The sequence below is a fragment of the Cydia splendana genome, chromosome 14 (assembly GCF_910591565.1).
Source record: "Cydia splendana chromosome 14, ilCydSple1.2, whole genome shotgun sequence".
In the NCBI taxonomy this organism is placed as follows: domain Eukaryota; kingdom Metazoa; phylum Arthropoda; class Insecta; order Lepidoptera; family Tortricidae; genus Cydia; species Cydia splendana.
The window spans coordinates 3,816,416-3,840,160 of NC_085973.1; the positions used below are offsets into that span (position 1 = coordinate 3,816,416).

The 23,745-nt window shown below is 37.9% G+C and overlaps 1 protein-coding gene across 1 annotated transcript in view; it reads right to left on the reverse strand.

Moving 5' to 3' along the window:
- Positions 1 to 3,403: 3,403 nt before the first annotated feature.
- LOC134797082 (dopamine D2-like receptor) overlaps positions 3,404 to 23,745 on the reverse strand; it is a 65,039-nt gene continuing 44,697 nt past the window's right edge. Inside the window, exons 5-10 of the mRNA XM_063769306.1 lie at positions 12,090 to 12,185; positions 9,678 to 9,842; positions 9,433 to 9,442; positions 9,277 to 9,317; positions 4,084 to 4,262; positions 3,404 to 3,669 (exon numbers count right to left, since the gene is read on the reverse strand). Coding sequence (XP_063625376.1) covers positions 3,455 to 3,669; positions 4,084 to 4,262; positions 9,277 to 9,317; positions 9,433 to 9,442; positions 9,678 to 9,842; positions 12,090 to 12,185 — 706 coding nt within the window. The 3' untranslated portion in view covers positions 3,404 to 3,454. The remainder of the gene's footprint in view (positions 3,670 to 4,083; positions 4,263 to 9,276; positions 9,318 to 9,432; positions 9,443 to 9,677; positions 9,843 to 12,089; positions 12,186 to 23,745) is intronic.

Genomic DNA, 23,745 nt, shown 5'->3' on the forward strand with positions numbered 1-23,745 from the left:
GTCATGTATTCACTATAAACATTTTGTTTAGAATCTCGGTTTCAGAAACAGATATCCACGTGTTTCTGAAACAAACAGTTACGGTAAAAACTATTGTTTATCGCCAAGTTCATTGTATCTCAGTATCACACTATGTGTGCTGAAACATTGTTTCTGTAAACATCTGCATAGTGTTTCAGAAACCAACATTGTTTATAGTGAATACGCACCTTTAAAGGAACCATCTGCTCGCAGTCGCGGTGCATTCGATACGTTTGGACGCAACTTTTGAGATTACGAATTCCACATCACGTCAAAAACAACATTCACATTATTGGCTATGCGCGAAACTGTTGTGGGAGAAACACAAGCAATACCCCCCTCCCCCTCCTCTTGGCCATAGGCCATATGAACTGCCCCTCTCTAGCCTTAGAGCATTTAATAACCGGAGTCGCCTTTAAGAGCTTACCCTCTGCCGAAAACCTTGCATTTGTGCAAACTTTTATATGGACTGATGTTTATCTGACATAGCTATTCGTACGTCACGTACAAATCATTTACAAATAGTAGCCATACATTTGACGTGCCCCTCCCCCGCAAAAATCGGCAGACTGTTTTGTACAGAAAATGACAGCTAAGGCGTCTCCAGTTACTAAATGCTCGAAGTCCCTAGCCCATCAGCTAGCGACGCCCTTGAGTGTTAGGTATATTGTTTTACAGATGTACAAAAAAAAAATGCAACATACTATAACTACGTATGGGTATAATAGGTCAAGATATACTTATGGAGTCTTTTTTTATAATGTTCACTCTCGCCTGCGGGTCACATCCTAAAAATCGCTTTCTTTTTTGACCTTATACAACTGCAAAATACTACTTTACTTAAGTGCATAATATGTATTTTCATCTCACAGATTATAATCTTAACTTAATTCGTAGGTATTACAACTAACTTATTATTATAATTAATTTATTATATAGCCTATCCCAGTACCTAATTACGTATGTACAGTTAAGTTAGCTTAATATTGCTTTAAAGTTAGTTAGCTAAGGAGTCACAACCACAAGGGAATGCCTATAATACAAGGAGCTTTGGAAATGGCTCTATTCAGCAAGCGCCGGATCAATATGGCGATTGAATTGTTTAAGGGCTTAAACACAAATACATAAATACACGCTCGAGAGCAAATTCTGGTTCTAATGTATGGTATTACATGAGCAGACTATCTGAAACCTAAGGGATTCAAAGCACTGCCCTTTAGCGCTTGAGCTCCATCATCCGACACTTTCGACGTGGCCGAAAAAGCTATTGAGTAGGCACAAGGGGCCCATTTCTCGAACGGTATTAGACTATTATTATTAGTGTGTTGCCATGGTAACCCATACGATTTGACAGTTCGTGGACTAATCATATTAGTCTAATACCGTTCGAGAAATGGGCCAAGGTAGCTGTTGAGGGGCGCCCGGGCCTCCTAAAAAATAAGATACTAAGACATGACATCTGTTATTTAATACATTACAACTCGCGCTCGCACGTTTCTGCACATGAACCCGGAACCGTGCTACGTAATAACGTTTATGTGTACAGCAGCAGAAGTTGCTAAGCGGGAGAGGTGTTCAAAATTACCTTGGCACACTCTTATTCTCTTAATAATAAAGTCGCGTCAAAATCGTTTTGAACACCTCGCCCGCTTAGCAACTTTTGCTGCTGACTGTACAAGGTTATTAATTATCCTTTAGTTAGGGCCTTGCATGTAATTGAAAATGGAAGCAGCCTTTTAGAGTCGGTGAAATTTCAAAATTATTAGTCTATTTATTACCCTTAATATTTTCTATCGAGAGTACAAGAGAGAGTTGAAGCATCTGTTTTTATTGCGATACTCTTACTTATTTAGAACATGGAAGTATTGTCAAATGCATATAGGTACATAAATATGTATTATAAAATTGATAAATTATTAAGACAAAACCATTTTACCTTGGTGTGCATTCATTTAAGACTGAGGGTGAGTTTGATGTTCAAGGTTCTCGATCTTATCGAGATAAACTTTTTTGAAATAAACATATTAGTTTTCAGAGATACATATATCTAAAAAAATCACATCATCTCATCCATCCATTCCAATGACTAGTAATCCAAACATTAATTATCACATGGAAATACACTATGCTTTGGCAGACCTAAAGATAATTACAAAATATCTGTCATTACTACGAAATGACTGGTAAAGCTCGAAAATTTAGAAGAACCACGCAAAAATCAAGCAATTTCAAACCTTATTGACAAGGCAGTAAGACGCTTGACGTACGAAATTGCTGTGGTTCTACTATTACAATTAAACTTAGGAGTTTAACCCTAAAAGGGACACAAGGAAACATGTTGGTGCGTTACGCAACCCAAATAACATCCGTAGATATTAATTTTGTCTGAGAAATATTTGAAAGTGTTTAAATATTTCACATTTATAATAAATACTACGTACATATAATATTTAGTATACGAATTCGCATATTGACATAGGTACTCCAGAGCTATCGGTCCTTCAGTGGATTTGATAAGTAGGTACCGTACCGATATCTCGTACCGTACTTATTCGTACTCTGACGATAGCATAAACAATAGGAAAAGACTAGCTTTGGATTATGTTCGTTGGTGTATGTATGATGAGGAACCACAAGACCTTCGTTCCGTGTAAAATTGTAAACAGATCGAGATTTCCGTATTCACTATCTTCCAATATAAAACGAAAGTGCTGAACAAACGAGTTTAAATTGAAATTGTATTTTTGTCCGGAAATAGATCCAGGGCCTATTTATCGAACGATATTAGTCTAATATTATTGGTATATTGTCATGGCAACCCATACGATTTGACAGGGGCCCATTTCTCGAACGATATTAGTCTAATATTATTAGTGTGTTGCCATGGTAACCCATACGACTTGACAGTTCGTGGACTAATAATATTAGTCTAATACCGTTCGAGAAATGGGCCCCAGTTCGTAGACTAATAATATTAGTCTAATATCGATCGAGAAATGAGCCCCTGGTCGGTAAGATGTCTAATAAAAGAAGAGACGATTTAAAAAGAATACTAAGCACTGGAACTTTTAATAACGGGAATTTCAGAATTTGAAAATACAGAAATTGTATTAATTCACAGGATTAAGAGACTGAATTTCATGTAATATTTCAGCCAAAAGGTCAAAAGCAAAAGACTGTAATAAAAGTTTCAATAATATGAACCAAAATAATAAATGGAAAAATAAAAGTGAGAACGTATACTGAGCAAGAAGGCAAAGGACCGGCGCAAGTCGAAAATAACTGCAGAGGAGGCCAAATACCCACAAAGAGTTGTAGCGCCTCAGGAAGTGAAAAACAAGAAATTTAGACTTTGGTTTGAGTTGACAGGAACGTCAGGAACGAAGGTAACACTAGAGGGGATCTAATCATACACGACCAGATAATCTATGGGCTAGGTGCCGCAGTGCAGGATCTTACGGAAGGCCTTCCTAAACTCCGGATTGAAGATGGTGTAGATGACGGGGTTGAGGAACGAGTTGATGTAGCCCAGCCATGTTGTGAGGATGAAGACGGTGTAGCCGGGCCCGTAGGGGAGACCGAGCTTGGTGCAGATGGCGTCGAAGACCGAGCAGGTGAAGAATGGCGCCCAGCAGAAGAGGAAGACACCTGGAATTGGATATTGGATTTTAGACGATTTAATTAGAATTATCATTGATATAAAAGTGAATAGACATCAGTAAGAAGTACAGAATATTAACACGAATTTAATAAGAGTTACGGGCGAGTCTTGTTTGTATTGTATGTGTAATTAAGTTTTATGTTTTCAGGGATCCTGAATGTATGTGGGAAATTAAGTTTTAATAGTAAGTTTTCCAACATAATATACTGCAAATAAGACAAAATATGGTCATTTATTGGTCATCTAGGTTTTGAATACATTATGTTTAAAGAAAAAAAATCTTAAGATGATATACTTAAGACAGTACCTACCGCACGTAGCAAAGGCAATTAGCCAGTGAATCATAAAAAATGTTAGGTAAATCCTTTTGTGTCTGTGAGTGTTTGTCAGTGATCCCTTACCCAGCACAATAGCGAGCGTCTGCGTCGCCTTCTTCTCCTTCTTCGCGAAGCTCTTGGCCCGCAGCTTCCCAGCTCGGTTGGCTCGGAAGATGGTGAACCTGGCCGCTGATGCTGCGGACCTGAAGCGCCGGCGAGGCGTGGAGATCACTGAACTCTTGCTGAGGTTACTTAGCTTCTTCCTGCGAAAAAGTTTTCTGGTGAGTTTCTTTTGTACATAGGCAGAGCTGGCCGTCCGTCTGTCTGAAAGACAGACAGACGGACGGACAGAGTCGCACAGTCGGGGTTCCTTTTGTGGTTTTTTTTTGACATTAAAGGACCAATGGAAAAATCTCTGCTTCGATTGAGGGTCAACTCGTGATTTTTTGGAACAGACTTTTTCGTGATTTTTTCGCTCTAAGAGAGGTGCGTAGCAAGCTATCCTATTGCTATTCTTTTTCACTAAATAAAAGCTGATTTTCGTTTCGCAGGCATTCATTAGTAGCTGGATGATTTGGCAGAGTACCTAACGTTTAGCATAATTTAATTATGCAGATTAGTTGTCTTCAAGCTTAGTTCGCTAGACTCTGTAAAACGATGTCTGCAAATCGATAACTTAGTGAAATTTGGTTGAGTTATAACAGGTTTTTTTTGATAAAAATTGTAATTAGAATGTATTCGGATAATACCGAATGACTTCCGGATGGGTGCTTAAACTTATGGGTAATTTTCGAAATTAGCTGATCTAGATGACACGCTGTCCAGAACGTACCTAAAGCCTTAATAGCTAATGAATAGGTAGGTACCCAATACCTGCCTACCCCAACCTATGTATATGTTGCACAATACAAACGTGCAAAAGCTAACATTACTTACCTGAACCAATTAGCAAAGTAATCAGCTTATCGTTCGCTTCTGCCGCGGGAACGATTTATTGTCGTTATCTTTTAATTGCACGTCAACGGCTCATTCACTTTGCTCCCTTTGTTCAGCGGTAGGTACGTACAGAGTTGGCAGTTGTTACGTATACCTACAGCATTCCAATTAGGATTAGAAAGAATGAAATATGCTTCTTCTTTGAGTAATTTTTATGTCACATGTCAACAAGAGCGTCGCCAGGTCATCAGTTTGGGGGTTGATATGGCCGATGGCCAGAGGGAGGGGGAGGGGCATACATTGAACACATTCAGGGCCAAGAACCCGACTGTCGGGTATACTGTTCGTAGCGACTACGCGCTACATACGGCGAAAACGTGGCTACGCGCTACGAGTGTAACCCGTAGCACTTAGTGACAATGAATGTGTTAATTACAAATTTCATTCTCTAGGCCTCGGCTCTGCCACCCCTTGGCGATATGTATAGGTACATATATCTATAAGTTGTTCTATGGTTTACGGTTTGTGCTAGTACTGCCTCTGGCGGCAGAACATTGCAGTATTACTCCCTATTTAGCTTACGGCGCCTACACACTACGTTTATATCCAAATCCTCTTGCTCAAAGCAGAAACGTGATCAGCCATTGCGAATGCATCAGGCGGTTAATGCAATTATCTACGCTTGTGTAAAGTGCTGATAGGGCTACCTTTGGCATTTCGACTAAATCGAAAGATAAAAATAGATGGGGGCATAGACAAGTGATAATTGTTTATTGACTATGTGCGAAGGTAGTGGTGGGGCATATACACGCGACGTATATAATTTATTATATAATAATACGACGCGCACAACGAGGTGAAAACTTCGAGCAACACCGGGAAGGGAGTCGGCATTCGCACTGTTTCCCGTCGGCATGAGCACATGCCCAACTGGGCATGCACACAACTAGCGCGGTGCGTGTTGTGACTCATCCGTACACAAAAAGAGATCGAAGGGTGCAAGGTTTGTGTTTCACGTGTGTCATTTTCTACGTATTTGTGTCGTGCTTACAGATTGGATTTTGTATGTAGTGAGTGAGAAGTGCGAGTGTGTGCACGTTTCCCCCTGCAAAAAATGGCAGAACGAATTGTACGGTAACATATCGGTAACGTGTCGGAAGCCGGTGTTGCTCGAAAGGATGACTCACGCTAGACCGGGCCGTGGCCGGGCCGGAGCTTCCGGAGCTTCGTTTTGAGTGAGTGAGTGATCCTTAATGCGAGATTCAAGGGTGAAAATATGAACCTACCTATTGAAGCACACAAATTGCACCTTCCGCGAAATTACCTATGATGTCAATTTATTTCGTACAATTAATAAATAGTTGTGATGATGTTTTGAGTATATTGATTTTGGATTTCAAGATAGGAAATCTAATCTTTCTAATTTAAAATAACACTCATTAGAATTAGTTTTTCGAACAAGATTGAGGCATTTGAGTCATGTCCATTTTAAGATTTTTGTTCGGGATCTCGCGATGTGGCCCCGTCCGTGACGATCACTGATCGTTATTAATGACCCTAAATAAAAATAAGAATAATAAACCCATCAACTTTCTACAACGTATTGCCCTTGAGTAGATTCTCGTCTATTTATTACTTCGAACGTGGACAGCCCTAAGGCCTAAAGGGACTCGAACCCCATCAAAGTTAGCGATTGTCCGTCGGTTGAATGTCCTTCATTACCACTAACTCGCAGTCAGGGCTGTGTTTAGCTATGCATGAGCGCTGCGCTGGAATACAAATATGGTACAAAGTTTAAACGACGACTTTTAATTTGAATTATTAGAAATTAAAAATGACAATTGTTTGAGTTTATCGAGAAGATACAGACAGAAGAAGATAAATATCATATAAAATTTGGATTTATTCATTCAATCATAAAAAGTTAGTAGATAATAACGACTCCATTTCCCGCTCTGTTCAAAATGCCACCACTTGTCCGTACACTAGTTATAAGAGTCTGCGCCTGCGATGATCTCCTGAGGGGCCGGGCCGTGCGCGTTGGAGGGTCTTCCACCTTGTGGCCTGAATCAGAACAATAGACAACCTTGAATTACCTACTAAAAGTAACACTTTACCCTATTTTTCTGTTTTAAATACCTATAGTTTTCCAGGATACTAAGCTATGCATTATTGTATCGAGATGAGTGTTTCTATATATAAAATATAAAAACTTATGGGGAGTTTCGTCTGTGTGCCGAAACACGCGTAGGTAAGCAAAAACTTTTAACAAGGTTTGAACTTTGAGTTGCAGGCGAGTTCTATAGCCATTCCTGTTTTCGTAATAATTGTTAGCGTCTGGATACAATATTGTACAGTTATTGATATATTGTATTAAATTGTAAGGTTGCTAGGTTATTGCCAAATTAACGCGTCTTTGTGTTTGTCAAGATAGTAATTTAATTAACAACTTTCACAATATGAACAATCCTTTGTGATTGTTTGAATTAACTTGTTAGCTAGTTAAAACACATAACGTGATAAAGTGATAAATTAATTAACTAACCCGACCGTCAGACCCCATCTGATTGTAAATTAAATGTATTTTGCTATTTTGCATACAATTTAATATGGAACTAGGGAACAAATCAAATTATTTTATGAAATATTTTGATTTGTGTTGTTTTAAGTAGTCACATTAATATATATACCTACATTATAAACTGAAATAGATCGAACATATCTTATTTTTTCTTACAAGGGGGAGGAAGTAAAGGGGTATTCATAGTTCTTACGTAAGATCACAAAAATGCGATTTTATTTAATTTCTATGAAATTATGACGTTTAAAATAACACTTCCACACTCATCCTATCAAACACGGTGCAGAGTTAGCTTAGACGGGCTCCAGTACCTTTGTAGGTACAAATAAATATTCCAAAAATGATTTTTTGATAAATAAACACTTTAGTAAACCAAACGTGTATTCATTTTTTCCGGTCACCTTATTCTTATTTTTTCTTACATAGGGGAGGGAGGTCTAAAACTGGCAAAAATCATGGCATAAATTAATGGCGCCTTAGTGCAGGCCAGTGGATTGATTGCATTAGTTCCTCAGTGCATTTATTTACAGCCTGATAGAACGACTTTACTGCGTTAGGTGACCGGCCATTTAGTACTTTTGGTGTGGATAGGTACTTGTAATGTTTGTATTTTGTATAGGGTTACAGTTCAAAATGCCGATGTGTAGTCGAATTTTCTGAAATAGCGATATTTCCACTGAGAAAATTTTGGGAAACTTCTCATATTTTTTAGGTTCCCTTCATTTCTTGTGGAAATACGTGAAAATACCTACATATCTTGAATGTTTCGATTTTTCTTTCACATTTTTTGGATTTTATCAATTGCACATGTTATTCAATATTTAGTGTGTCATACCCGTTAAAAGGAATGTCACATACTTACAGTGTTTTATTAAACAATCATCAACATTTTCGCTATATGTGTGACTGTGTGTGTGTCTCTCTGTGGCACCGATTGGGATGCGGTTTTTTTATTTGAAAGCAGACGCTTCGTATTCAAATGCGCCTATGAATAGAGAACCCGCTTGTCGCTGACAGTGAATGTGTTAAGCCTATAGAATAGTTAATAGTCTAGGGCAGCTCTAGTGCCACTTAGTGTAAGGCCGTGGATTGATATCATTAGTCCCCCAGTGCATTTACAATAGGATTTATAACCTGACAGAACTAATTTAGGTACTGCATTTCGTGACTGGCCATTTGGGGCGTCCGCTAGCTGGCATCTAGAACATTTTTTAGTTCGAGTAATTACGTTTGAATTATGCAAAATTACGCTTGATTTAATTACTTAACTATACATTGCTGTAGTTGAATTACACGAGAGAAATATACATAATTTATCCTTTCTTTACCATGAAAACTACTGCAATTTTAGAATTCATTTGCAATACATCCCGTTTCATCCACTAATCTATGCAGTGAGAAATCGATTCCTGATTAGGAAGATTTTTGTAGTATCTTTATGAATGTGACTGAAAGAGGGGATATTTGAGATTGGGTCTTCTAATGAACGAATCTTACTTAAGCTCCGGTTTCTTCCGCGCCCCATTCTCCTTTTTTTCCTTTGGGGCGCGGGGGCACTGTGGTCCTTAGTGTCCCCGTCCACGTTGTACCTGCTATAACTACACCATTTAGTAATTAAATCTTACTTAAGCTCAGGTTTCTTCGGCGCCCCATTCTCTTTCTTCTCCTTGGGGGATGCGGGAGGACTGTGGTCCTTAGTGATAGTGTCCCCGTCCACGTTGTACCTATTATAACTACACCATTTAGTAATTAAATCTTACTTAAGCTCAGGTTTCTTCGGCGCCCCATTCTCTTTCTTCTCCTTGGGGGATGCGGGAGGACTGTGGTCCTTAGTGATAGTGTCCCCGTCCACGTTGTACCTATTATAACTACACCATTTAGTAATTAAATCTTACTTAAGCTCCGGTTTCTACGGCGCCCCATTCTCTTTCATCTCCTCGGGGGACGCGGGGGGACTGTGGTCCTTAGTGTCCCCGTCCACGTTATACCTAGCTATTATGACTACACCATTTAGTGATTCAATCTTACTTAAGCTCCGGTTTCTACGCCGCCCCATTCTCTTTCATCTCCTTGGGGGACGCGGGGGGACTGTGGTCCTTAGTGTCCCCGTCCACATTATACCTAGCTATTATGACTACACCATTTAGTGATTCAATCTTACTTAAGCTCCGGTTTCTTCGGCGCCCCATTCTCTTTCTTCTCCTTGGGGGACGCGGGGGGACTGTGGTCCTTGGTTTCCCCGTCAATATTGGAGGGCGCGTACCCCGAGTCGTTGTTGGTGTTGGGATCCATCATGGGGATGGGGGACGCCAGGTTCGCCATGATCCTGCGGAGAGATGGACGGTTAGACGGCCTGGGTGCTTGTTTGCTACGCCATGCCAAGGTAAAGGTCAAGATACAAATAAATATAAATACAAATAATTTATTATCATAAAAGTTGTATACATGTGTAGATATATATCTATCAGACTCCAAACTAGGCTGAGCTTGTATCTTGGAAGTCTGAGAGAACGATTGACAAAGATAAAAGATAAGTTAAAGGTAGCACCGAAAACGCGAAATTAAAATGGGATGAATGGGAGGAATGTTTTTTTTTGCATTGTATGTAGCCGACCAAGTGTAGTGTTCTATATTATAAGAAAATCGACAAAGATTTCGCGAATTTCGGAGTTCACGCATACACACACACACACTCACACATCACAAATATGACAATTCACCTCACAGAGTATGTCTATGTGTTGAAATAACATCCTATTCATTGCGATTTTTTTTAATACGTGGTGTCTCGTGTCAAATCATGGGATTAGTTGTCAAGCGGATCCCAGGCTCCCATGAGCCGTGGCAAAATGCCAGGACAACGCAAAACGCAAGGAAGAAGAAGACGGGGTGGCTCGTTATTAAAAAAATAGGAATACTTTCTTAGTTACACAACTTTTACAAAATTTAATTATAAATTAAAACTACAATCGTATAACTGAAACAATAAACGAATTATCGTAAAATATTTTCCTTCGGCTTTGATACACAAACGCAAACATTTGTTGAAATGAACAAAAAAAATAAATTACACTTCCAATGTGTTTGGGTTAGCGTTGTTCATAACTAATTGATCCAAATTTCAAATCGATAGCTTCAGTAGTTCTCGAGATATTTTGCAATGTGACAGACGGATGGACAGACGGACAGAGTTGCACCATAAGGGTTCCATATATACCTTTTTGGTACGGAACCCTAAAAATGTCAACACGTACAACGCACATTAAGATTTACAAGCTTGCAACATTAAAAAAATAATATACTGAACTAAAGAAAACTTCCCGAGGCAGCTTTCAACTGTTCCTTCCCAGTTGTCTAAGTTTTACTTACAGTGCCCAACTTGGTTAGAATATGTTATACTTCTTTTCAAAAAAATCTTCATAAAATGTGAGAACTTTTATGACTTGGTAAGATTTCTGCTACAACCGAGAATAAAATATTATGTGTATAACGAAAAACTTTTTTATTCAATTTTTAGAAAATCATGCGGAGCTTGTCTTGAAAGTTAACATTTTGTAACTATCTAAATAATTCTAAGATCAATAAGTTTTTCATACAGTTTTACTTAATATATCATATACTTAATATATATAATATATATTACTTAATATATATAATATATAAATCTTTTTGGGAGGGAATGCGCCGCTCGCAAAACACCATTCTCATGTCGGTGTATCGCAACATTAGTTGTAATATGTTTAGGCACTGGCTTTCCGTGCACCAAAACGGGAACAAAAAAAAATAAATAAAAAAAAAAATATATTATAGGACATTTTTATACAAATTGACTAAGCCCCACGGTAAGCTCAAGAAGGCTTGTGTTGTGGGTACTCAGACAACGATATATATAATATATAAATACTTAAATACATAGAAAACACCCATGACTCAGGAACAAATATCTGTATCATCATACAAATAAATGCCCTTACCAGGATTCGAACCCGGGACCATCGGCTTCATAGGCAGGGTCCCTAGGCCAGACCGGTCGTCGGTAGTGTAATACTATTTTAATTGTTCAACTTTTATTTTATTTTGTTTCTATTTAAGTATTTCTTTTGCTTTGTAACTTTAAAACTGTATTTTGATATGGGTATACAACTGTACGTGTTGCCTGAAATAAAACTTTATTTATTTATTTATTTTATTTAATAATACAATTTATACAGTAGGGAGACTGCTACAGTTGAAGATAACTCGCGTTAGCCGGGCCGTGTCCGGGCCGGAGCTTCCGGGGCTTACTTTTCTATGACATGGCGATGAGGCGATCACGTGATGCTTTCCATAGAAAACGATGCGCCGGAAGCTCCGGCCCGGACACGGACCGGTCTAACGACCGGCTTAGAGTGGCCAATTACTATAGCAGTCACCCTACTTAAGTCAATTATGTTTCATACTTATTAAGATAATTGGTATGATGGCTTTGGGCTGGCTGGACAAGGTTTGCTGCTGGAAAAAAAAACCGAATACCTCATGCCACCTCTGTCGTATCGAAGCTGTTTGAGAGAGAAGGGTATACGTCTATACGTACAGGCCAGTTTCCTCCACAACGGCCGCTAACATGAACCTCGCAGATCGCGTCGTTGCCAGCTCGTCTGCGTATACCCCCATCTCTGTTCTGTCGAAGCTGTGAGAGAGAGACATACATTATTTTCATATATATTCTGCAGTTTAAATTTTATCTATAGCTTGGTTTAATGTTTTTACATATCGAAGCGGCCGAGGTGCACAAAAATATCTGAACACGCCCTCTAGCTCCTTGACAATAGAGACGTGTTCAGATATTTGTGAGCACCTTGGCCGCTCCGATATATCTGATGGCGACAGTACCTATACCTACCAACAGAGCATAGACTGCATGCAATGCATGCTACATTAATACCATATTTTCATTACATGTTTTGCTAGAGGCAAGACAAGTTATTAATGAAGACTGTTAAGAACTAAAAAAAATTATGTTTTGTTGCGTGATTCCTTTCCCTGCCGTCCACTCCAGTCGCTAGAAGCAAGTGTATGTCAGCTCCCACGTGTATGTAATGTACTTCTAGTAACCCATGTTTAAATACGATGTAACAGTGTTTCAATATATCCAATAAAATAAAATAAACAACACTTTTAAAGAAATAGTATTTATAACTTGCAAATTTTATGTCAAATGGCGAACAACTCACGCAAAACCAATCGAATCAAATCTAATTCAATTTACATAACTTGAATAGGTAAAGAGAAGCATACCTAACAATGAAATTGTGGCAATCGCAACCTGTACCACGCGAACAAAACGTCGTAAGCGCCGTAAAATTCATGGCGCTTACGCGTTTAGGTCGCGAGACTCACGCTCCGCTTCTAATGGTTTGTTGTCAACAACATCAACTCATGGCGCTAAATACTGGTTCTATGTGTCGGTTCTATACGTTAATAATAATATAGTCTGTCAAGCAAAGTATGTCAGTAGCAATGTACAGCAAAGTGAAGTAGAGCAACATTACACTCAAAGAGCAGTATTGCGCTAAGAAAAGCAGCAATGTACATCGAACCAAAATATGTCATTATCATAACCTCAAATTTTACAAATATTTACGATCAACGAGCATGATTGTACATTGTAGGCATCTTGACTTTGCTTAAGTTCATGCATAATCTTATTTAATAAATATATATTTAATCAAAGATAAGTATTACAAATTAAAACATTACACCAAAATTACATGAATTATAAAATACATCACATAATTACATTACATTTACACAAGTTCATTAAATAAATTGATATTCAATGGTGACAGCAGAAGTTTCTCTTGAAATAGCAACGATTCAGAATGTAAACAAACAAGATGGCTATCATTCACGATCCACAAATAAAACACACATGACACGCGAATTTGGAATTATTCGAAAACAGTATTGCTAACCCGCGATTTTTCAAATTTGCCGCCTTATTGCTACTGACAAGATTTGCTTCACCAAGTATAGTCCAACACTTCAACAAAACTAAACCTTCAATCGACCCAGAAACCACAACGTCCGTCCCCGATCACACGTGACATCTCATTCCGGCCAACAGCTCGCGTGCTTTATCTAACTTTCACATTTCATAATTTCCGAGCCAGTAAGCACATTGCTGGCTCGTATAGTTTCAGCTTAGAAAAGTTGAGCGGACGCTCATGAGAGTAAAAGAAAAAGACTATCAATGTGTGCTTTGCGCTTTAGTTAGATAACAAAAAAAGAACTGTCGCTCTCTGAGAGGAAATGTACGAGTTACTATGTAAAATACTTAGTTGGGGGTTGGGATGGGTGTGTCTTTAATATTTGAAGAGTTTCCACTATTCCTCCAGGATCTGAGGTCCTACCCCGAACACCGAAGTTCGCAAATTGCGGACATCTTTCTCTGTCACTTTAATTACGCCTTAAGTGGAGCAAAAGAGACAGATGCCCGCAATTTGGCAGGACCTCTGATGACAATTCGACAAATTGTTTAATCTTTCAAACAAAAAAATATATTTGCCGAGTCAGACCACAACACACAAAAATACCTAAAGTATCCTGTCAAAGGATGAATGCCGTTAGACCGGGCTGTGTTCGGGCCGGAGCCTCCGGCGCTTCGTTTTCTATGGAAAGCATCACGTGATCACCGGTCATCTGTCATAGAAATTAAGCGCCGGAGGTTCCGGCCCGGACCCGGCCCGGTGTAACGTGAGTCATCCTTAAAACCTGTACCTTATCTCACATGTGATATGATATCTCATTCTCGTCAAGAGCTCGCGTGCTTTATCTAACTTTCACATTTAATCATTTCCGAGCCAGTAAGCACATTGCTGGCTCGTATAGAGCTTAGAAAAGAGCTTTGATTGAAACGCTCTGACACTGAAATAGACTTTCAATGTATGCTTTAATACAAAAACTAAGCTCACAAACAGTTTTAGTTAAAGTTGAATAAAATAATGCTCAGAATGAAAGGGAATGTCAATGTGTTTCCCTGGGCAGGTTATAATAAAGACAGGGTGACTAGCCAATGTGCCAATCGTTTACGCTCCGTAGCGTACTGTAGTCATCTCTCTCTATCACTATTCCATTATTAGTGCCACAGAGACAGCTTAGTTGCGTTTCGTTCGCTAGGGAACGTAAACGAATGGCACGTTGGCTAGGCGCCCTGTTAAGAGCGCGAGTCGCCAACGGGTCAAAAAACATCCAATACGGAAACGGGGAAAGGTGTTTCTAAAACACGAAAACTGCAATGTCTGCTTCGAAACGACCTTTTAGTGGCATCACCACACCAAAAGCAACGTTCCTCGTGATTGCTTAGATGAGACAAGGACAGCAGGATCAACAGGAGTCTATATAAACCAGCCGGCCTATTATGGATTTATCCACGTGACAAAATATCCGTCACTTTTTAACAGAGCGCGATTGAAAGTGACGGATAACGTTTTATCACGCTGTCACGTAGACAAAAACGACCATCATCGGGGCCTAGTCAAGATGATAATCGTTGATAAAAACGGCAATCGACACTTAAACAATCTATGGAAATAGTGACGTGACTTTTCGTACGATCTGTCTTCCCAATGCATTTTTTCTATTCGTCTGTCGTTATCCTTGGGGTTTTTTTTTATGGAATGTCAAAAATTTCACCTCCGTTATACACACTTGCGACTCTTGCGAGTAATGTGTCGCCATTTTCTTAATGATTAACGTGAGGCATGACAGTTCCATTCGCCATTTTCAACGGTCATAGAACGCAACGTTTCTTGAAGTCTTTATTAATAACTAGTCTAGGGTTTCTGTACAATTATTGCTTTCCTTTTTGAGCTTTGTACGGGCAGTTAAAATGCAAAGGAGTATTAGCGTTTGAGAGTTAACGATTCGTGACTGTTGATTTCTTGTAATATTATCTGAATTTAATTTTGCGTAAACTGTACCGTTTGCGGTTTTACTTGTATTTTATGTTTCTACAATTCTTCATTTAACACCAGTACGGTTACCATCAGTTTGTCACTGACATAAAGGCCGTCGAGAACGTAATTTACTTTCTATACATCTCGCTCGCACTCGCATATTAGTGCAAACGGGATGTATAGAAAGTAAATTACGTTCTCGACGGCGTTTACGTCAGTGACAAACTGATGGTAACCGTACTGTTAGGAATAAGAATCTATCGAGCATTATAGGACCTAGAGCAGGTACCTTAAGTCAGAAACCATTTGCAGAGAAATTTGTCTATTAAAGTATCAATTATACACAGTCTGTTGAAAACTGAGGCGGACAGGAGCAGAGTTTAGAGGAATCACCAATAGCACTGGATGATGTAATCCACATCTCTTCTCCGCTCCGCTCTGGATTACAATAAATGCTATTGGTTGATTCCTCTCATCTAAGCTCGTCTCCGCCTCAATGGAATGCCAGCCTAAGTGACATTGGTTGCTCGAATCGAGTTTTGAAAGAGACGTACTAGATATGTAATAGATAAGATCTCATCTAGTTATCTAGTTCGTCTCTAGATCTTGTGATTATCTTGTTTTCCGAATACGGCGGTTAGGCACTTACCAATCTCACCATCCTCGTCTACTTGTCGGGCAGTGTTTTCGTAGTAAGGCCTCTCGGTTTAGCGACGTAAGCTGCGTATAGCGTCTCATTGTAATGGGAGAGGAGAACATTATAAAACGTGACGCTGTACTCAGCGTTCAGCGTCAGCCGGAGTTCACGGAGTCTTCACTTTTGCCTTCTTTTGCGTAGTTGCTGAATTGGGTTGGTACCACTACTACTTAAAAAAAGAAATGAAATAAACCAAAATTAAAAATAATCTAAGTCTATTAAATAAAGCAAATAAAACAAAAATAAACAATGAATAGTCTAATTAAAATTAAATAAAAAAATATATGAAGAATCTTGTCTTCAGTGACCACGACAATTAAGGGCGAAACACATTATTAAAACGCGACGCGACGTTACCCGACGCGACGCGTGTTGAGTCAAATCAATTTGTATTATGTATTTTCTATGACCAGAATCACACTGAACATGTGAAGTGACGTCTTTTCGGATCGAGAGAGAGACTCACTTGTCGTCCTCCTCATCCTCGTTACTGCCCGACGCTGAGGCAGTATTCGTGGGAGGCTCCGTGCTCTGCAGCTTTGACCTTTGTGCCATGTTTTCAATAACTACTGTTCTTATTATATAATAAGATACAGAGTAAGAAAGATACTCACTTGTCCTCCTCCTCATCCTCGTTACTGCCTGTCGCTGAGGCAGTATTTGTGGAAGGCTCCGTGCTCTGCAGCCTTGGCGTTTGTGCCATGTTAGACCAATAGTGGGACCGGATTTTTGCACTAAAAGTTTTGATAATTCTAAAGATGAAAAAGTGATACTTATCTGACATGGGACATATTTTTAAGCATATTTGTAAAATATGACGAAAAGTTAGAACGAGCGTTAGATATAAATTAGGTATTTATATATTTTTAGTAATGATTTTTTAATATTGAATTAAAGTGCAATGTTTAAGTTCCATCGTTTATAATATGTATGACGCTTTATAATGTAAAATTATTAGAAATTTTTTTAACGTGCTTCTTAGTCAAACTACAAATTAGCTTATTATTTTGTCGATATTGAATTAAAGTTTAATAAATCCACAACAACATATCTAAATTCTTAAGTTAATAGGCAAGCTAAAAATTTAGAAGAATAAGATATATTATATGCTTTAGAATTAATATGCGTTTTTTGTCCTATAATATCTAATATTGAATTAGAGTCTGTAAAAATAAGTCTATTACTATAAAATAATATACGCAGCCATATTATGGAAAATAAGAAATTTCGGTGTGTAGCTTGCATTGTAATAGTAAAATATATTTAAAAAGGCGCGAAATTCATACATACGCCGCGCTGGTCCGTCAGTGTCGCCGGCGCGGCGCCCGAGACCCTATCATAGCCTACCTATACCTCGCCCCTCGCCTCGCCCCACCTGCCGCTCACAGCACTGTCTGTCTTTTCTTATCATTCATTTGTTTGTTTACTGTGGACATATATAAATTAGATGCGGACATTACGTGAAATTAAAGGGGTCCCTTTGTTTCCCATAAAGTTTTAAGTCATAATGTATTGTTTGTCATATAAGAACCTTCGGGCTCTCGAATTAAGGTTTATTTTTGAATGGCCTTAGTAGCAGTTTGATAGCGTTGACTCGGCTCGGAGAGTTGGCGAATTGGCGATTCATTCGCCGAGTTAGCGGATCGGATACCAAGTTATCAGTTAGTTTAGTGGCCGAGTTGATTAGGAAGAACATTTGAATTTCGAAATTGTAATAAAAATGTACATGATATTCACAACTATTTTTTACCATAGTTTGTCAAAGGACTGTCTCATTTCAAACATAGAGAGAATCATCATACTATCTTTGACTTACACTAGTACTAGCACCCAAAAGAAAAGGATGAATATAGTTTTTTGTTTTTATTTACTGACAAATTGGTTTGACCGACTATACCTATTTCTGGTTCCTATTGTCATGTCCTGTCCTATTGAACGTCAATATCATATTATGTATATTATAAACCAACTGCTCAATATTACACGTATACATATTGAATATACAATAAGGTAAGTGACCTCACCTTATTGTATATTCCGTGTCGGCCGTATATGCCTATATACGGCCCACCTTAAATTAAAATGTTTTTTTTTTCTAATAAACAGGATAGTAAGTATGAAAAACTCACTCAAATAGGTATCTTATTTATTGAAGTTTCTTCATTATACCAAAATAGTTATAAAAATATTACGATACTCTTGGAAAATATACCTTTTATAAAAGTCCTATTGTGGGCCTTATTGAACACTAGCAGGGTATTACTTAATCCCGCAAAAAATAATAATTTTGACAGTAGACAATAACAGATTTTATTGTTTTTAACTTAAGAGTTATACATATACAAATAACAATATTTGGTACTTCACAACAAGAGGATATTTATAATAAGTTAAAAATAATTCTTTTGGGCCTTATTAACTAAAGATATAAAAATTGTCTAGTTTACGCGAAAATAGTAGGTAACTAAAGTCACTAAACATAAAGCTTTATTATTATTATGTTTTAACATCTGGGGGCACGGCAGTGCCCCCGCCAAGACGAGCAAAGCGCAAGGGCACTATCTACCTTTTCTCGAAGCGCTTCGTCGTTTTTTGGAACCCTCATAACTTGGGGTTGGATTATACTAGATAAACAAAGTTCTCGGACTTATTAAGCATATCAATTGCATAGCTCTTATACTTTAGATTTTATTCATATTTAAAAACTTCGATTTCGTCACTGACTCACTCACTTGATTATTATCAATACCTTTAGGGTACTTCCTGAAGTCCTCTAAGAAGCTGAAATTTGATATGTAAGATAGTTTTAGTACACAAACAACAAATAAATTCAAAAACTTGAATTTTTTAATCCTTAAGGGGATGATGAGGGGGTTTAATCTTGTATGGGGAATCAATAATCGCTGAACCGATTTAGTTGAAATTTGGTATGTAGATAGGTATTGTTATGGGGAAGGATATAGAATAGATTTCAATCTCAAAGTTTACCCTTACGGGCTGAAGGCAGATTTCAACCCCAAAGTTTACCCTTACGGGGTGAAGGGTTTATATGGGGAATCAGTAAGAAGTTCATTGTGTAACAGATGCCCCCAGATACTTATTTCAGGATTTTTAATAGTAAATCACCCCCAACCCTTTAAATTAGGGGATGGAAGATTGTCATAAGCAACTTACAAAAAGAAGTGAAATCCCACCAAAAACATTTTGATGTAAAATGTTGCCCAGACGAAACCATAAGGCTCGCACTGTCAAAAAGTTATCAGATCTCTTGCCAAGCTTCTAACTCTACAAGCCCTAACTTCACTAGCTCTACACCTTAGTCAAAGTATGTAGCTCGGCCGTTTCGTTTCTACAAGAACTATTGTATGTATAATAAAAAAACCGCCCAAGTGCAAGTCGGACTCGCGTTCCAAGGGTTCCGTACATTACACAATTTTTAACAATATGTTTTTTTAGTGAAAAGTGAGTAAAATGTCTTTTAAAAACCCGTAGGGCTGGGATCAAAAACTAAGTACTTAAGTCCGACTCACGCCACAGATTATACAATAGTTCTTACGAACTGATACTTATCTCTCAAACAAAACGCAAGTACCTACCGTTTTGATACCTACACAAAAATACAATGGAGTGACCTTCAACGCGCCGCTCCCCGCACCGCGCGCACCGGCACAACGCTAGGGTTGCTGACGCTTAGAAATGATAAATAAATACCCACTTAAACAGAGGAGTGAAATAAAAGGAAAGCTAAATCTTAAATTATACCTAATATTCCGATTATGCTTTAGTGTTTGCGAAATAGTCATTTTCATATGTCATATGTCCCTGCAGTAACCGCAGTGTTTACGCCGTTTTGTAAACCGCGCAATAATCCCAGCAAGAATTAGTTTTAAAACTTCGTGTAATTTAAAACCAGATAGAGATTAATGTTACATAGTAAAGAAAAATAATAGAAACCCCATGAATAAAGGTAATTAATTATAAGTTAACCAGAGCAAAAATGAGTAGGCACTTTCCGGTGTAAACTTACTGTCGTTAAAATAAACATTTACCAAAATAAATTAAAAATTTACTACCTATTTCAAATAGATAGATATCTAAATCTATACATTTGTCACACATATTAAACATTACATGTTTAATTAAAGAAATTCAATAGTAGGTAGGTACCTACTACCCGCGCGATTCGAACTTTAAGATATCGCGCCGTTAGACTTCACTAGATATGAAATAGTAAAGATATGTGACGTTCCACGGCAAAAGGTACCTTATGGCGGCTGGCGCTTACGCTTATTATTATCGCCACTCCAATATTCAGTCGGGGCAATGGTACCTTTTGCCGTGGAACGTCACATATCTTTACTATTTCTTATCTAGTGCATCTCTAATTCATTTCCCGAATCCCGCCGTCCGTGTAACTATCGTAAAAATTGACAGTGCGGCGCGCGGTGACGTGCGTACGTGAGCGCGTGTGGCAACCAACTGGCTTGCTTTTCTACCGTGAACGGGAGCAGATTCGTAGGTATTAATCCGAGCTCGCGCAGAGAGTTCCATAGGCCTGCTCACGCTTAGCTCCACATTTCTAATAGGTTTTCCTGTCATCTATAGGTAAAGAGCTAATATGTGTATTTTTTTCATAATAAAAAGACCCAGTAGTTTCGGAGATAAGGGTAATGTTAATTTTTTGCCTGTTTTCTTAAATAACTTCTAAACTATTTATTTTAAAATTATGAAAAAAATATATTTGAGATTCTAATTCTAAAATGAGCCCCTTCATTTGATATATAACAAAGATATAGTTTTTTTTCTTCTATTTATCATTCATCTCAAAAGTGACCCCTTTATTTAAATTCATATTACATATTTACTTTACATGTATGTCTTTGGGTTATAGACAAGTTTCAACTTATTACTCCAGTAGTTTCGGAGCAAATAGGCTGTGACAGACGGACAGCCAGACACACGAGTGATCCTATAAGGGTTCAGTTTTATTCCTTTTGAGGTACGGAACCCTAAAAATAATGATTATAATAAGTTTTTCACCTTATGCCCATGTGGCGGTAGCAAAACAGCCAAGCCACATATTTTGACTAAGGTGTAGAGTTAGTGAAGGGGCTTGTAGAGTTTGAAGCTTGGCTCGACAAGAGATCTGATAACTTTTTAACAGTGCGAGTCTTAGGCTTATGGTTTCGTCTTAGCAACATTTTACATGAAAATGTTTTTGGTGGGATAATTTTTTACAGTATAAATATTTCTTCGTAACAGTTAGTATTATCTTTTAACATGATTTTTACTGTACATCTGGGCCCTATTTCACCAACGTGACAGGTGCGACATTTGTCGACATCACTGTTACTGACGTCACAGGCCTTTATAGGCTACGGTAACCGCTTACCATCAGACGAGCGGTGTGGTTGTTTGCCACCAACCAGTGTTGGGCGTAATTAATTACTCGTGTAATTTAATTACATGTAATTAATTACTCGTGTAATTTAATTACATGTAATTAATTACTCGTGTAATTTAATTACATGTAATTAATTACTCGTGTAATTTAATTACATGTAATTAAAATGTTTGTAATTTAATTACATAAAATTTAATTACATGTAATTAATTTTTCTGTGTAATTTGCAATTGTGATTACATTAATTAGTAATTAAATTACTCAATTACTTTTCATTTACCTTTTTAATAATATGCAAATATGAACAAATTTACTTGTAGTAATTATAAAGAAAAACTTTTATGAATTCCATTATACGCTGGATAACGTTATAACATATTTTTTATCCCTGGAATCATACCTTTACAGGGTACTATGTGACACACCACGTTGAATATGGCGGTCGGCGCTTACGTCGCGTAGCACCGCATTAGTTTGCACGATGAACATCCCTGGTGCGCCGGGTGCGGGCCAGCCCCAACCCTATCCTGTGTGTGATAGCGGACAGACTTGACTGCCCGTATATGAGACACTGCTGCAAAATGCATGTTTCCAGCAGTGTATATATATTGTAATAGTTAATTAGGTACTAACATTAGGAACGTAAGTCTACTAACAAATCTGTATGAGTCCATAGTTGCTCGAAATAAATATTTTTCATTTCATTTTCATTTCATTAGTTAATAGGGCGCCGGTAATAATGACGTAAGAGCCGACCTAAGGTGCCTTTCGGGTTGGACTGTAGCAAAGGGGGGGCTGGGACTTGGACAATTGTCACAAGAAATACGACAGTTGTCACGAAATTCCGACACAGAACTCATTTACTGTCATGAATTACCGAAAGTTCTTTGAAATCTTGTGTCAATTGTCATCATTATCATCATAAACAAGAAAGATACCTGTTTTTTGCCGATATAATAAAGTTTTTTTTTAATAATACAATGATAGTGACAAACAGGAATAAGGCCCGTCCGATGGTAAGCTATAACCGTAGCCCATGGATGCCTGTGACGTCAGCAACAATGTCACGTTGGTGAAATAGGGCCCTGGTGCTACATTACGACACCGGTGCTATAATAAGCACATTAAAACACTCCCTTTGGCCGTGTTTTAAAATTCGTCATTCGTTGCAAAATTTCAATTTTTCGCACTTCTATCGTAAATAACTACCTATGTATTAATAAAAAAAGTTACCTATATAAGTAAGTAGTTACTGCCTTTAAAAAGTATAAGTGTCTAAATGTTATTAGACTTTTTGATTCTTTAAAACGTCTTTAGGTCAATAAAGCAAGTGAAAAATTATTAGAGTTAGACCAAGAAAAGTCTGCAGCGATTTGGACAGCTCACGCAGTGAAGGTGTTATTTATAAGTCATAATTTCATAGAAGTTTCTTCAAATCGGCCTTATTAATGAGAGATTAAAAATATTCAAAATTATCTAAAAATATTTTAATCTATTATTTCATCTCATACGTTCAATAAGGCCCGGGACTGGACCTTTTTACCTGCACTGACAGTGGATCTTCTTAGCAACAAGTACAAATTCAGAATAATAGGGAGCAACTGCTATTTTTGAATGCTGGGCCTTGTTACCCGCCGGGCCTCATATGCCTGCACCTCACCTACCTTATTTATTTGTTTTACAAGGGGAAAATTTGTTGATTAATCATGCTAATATTGATACCCAAACAAGCGAAACATTCTAAAATTGAACCACAAGCGTAGCGAGTGGTTCGTAAAGTTGAACCTCGAGCGTAGTGAAGGTTTCAAGGGACGAGGGTTAAATAAAATTTTCACTACATCAGCTCGTAAAGGCCCTCTTGATTGTTCGAAACGGATAAGAAGAGTGGCATTTAATTTGATGCAAATTTTGAGTTGTTTCCGTAGGTATACTCGTAAAGCTCAGTTGGTTGGTAAAATTGACTTTAAAATGATAAATATTGAATAACGTTAGTTTGAAATTGATTTAAATGATAAAGTAAATATTATCGGAGATATATATATATCGGATATCGCTCTTAAACAAAAAATATATGTCGCTAGTCATTTATAACCTAAAAGCGCCAAATTACGCAAAATTATATTGAAATGACACCTGTCTATTGAATTTGAAGAATACTTTAACAAGGGTGGTTATCTGTATGACAATGCAC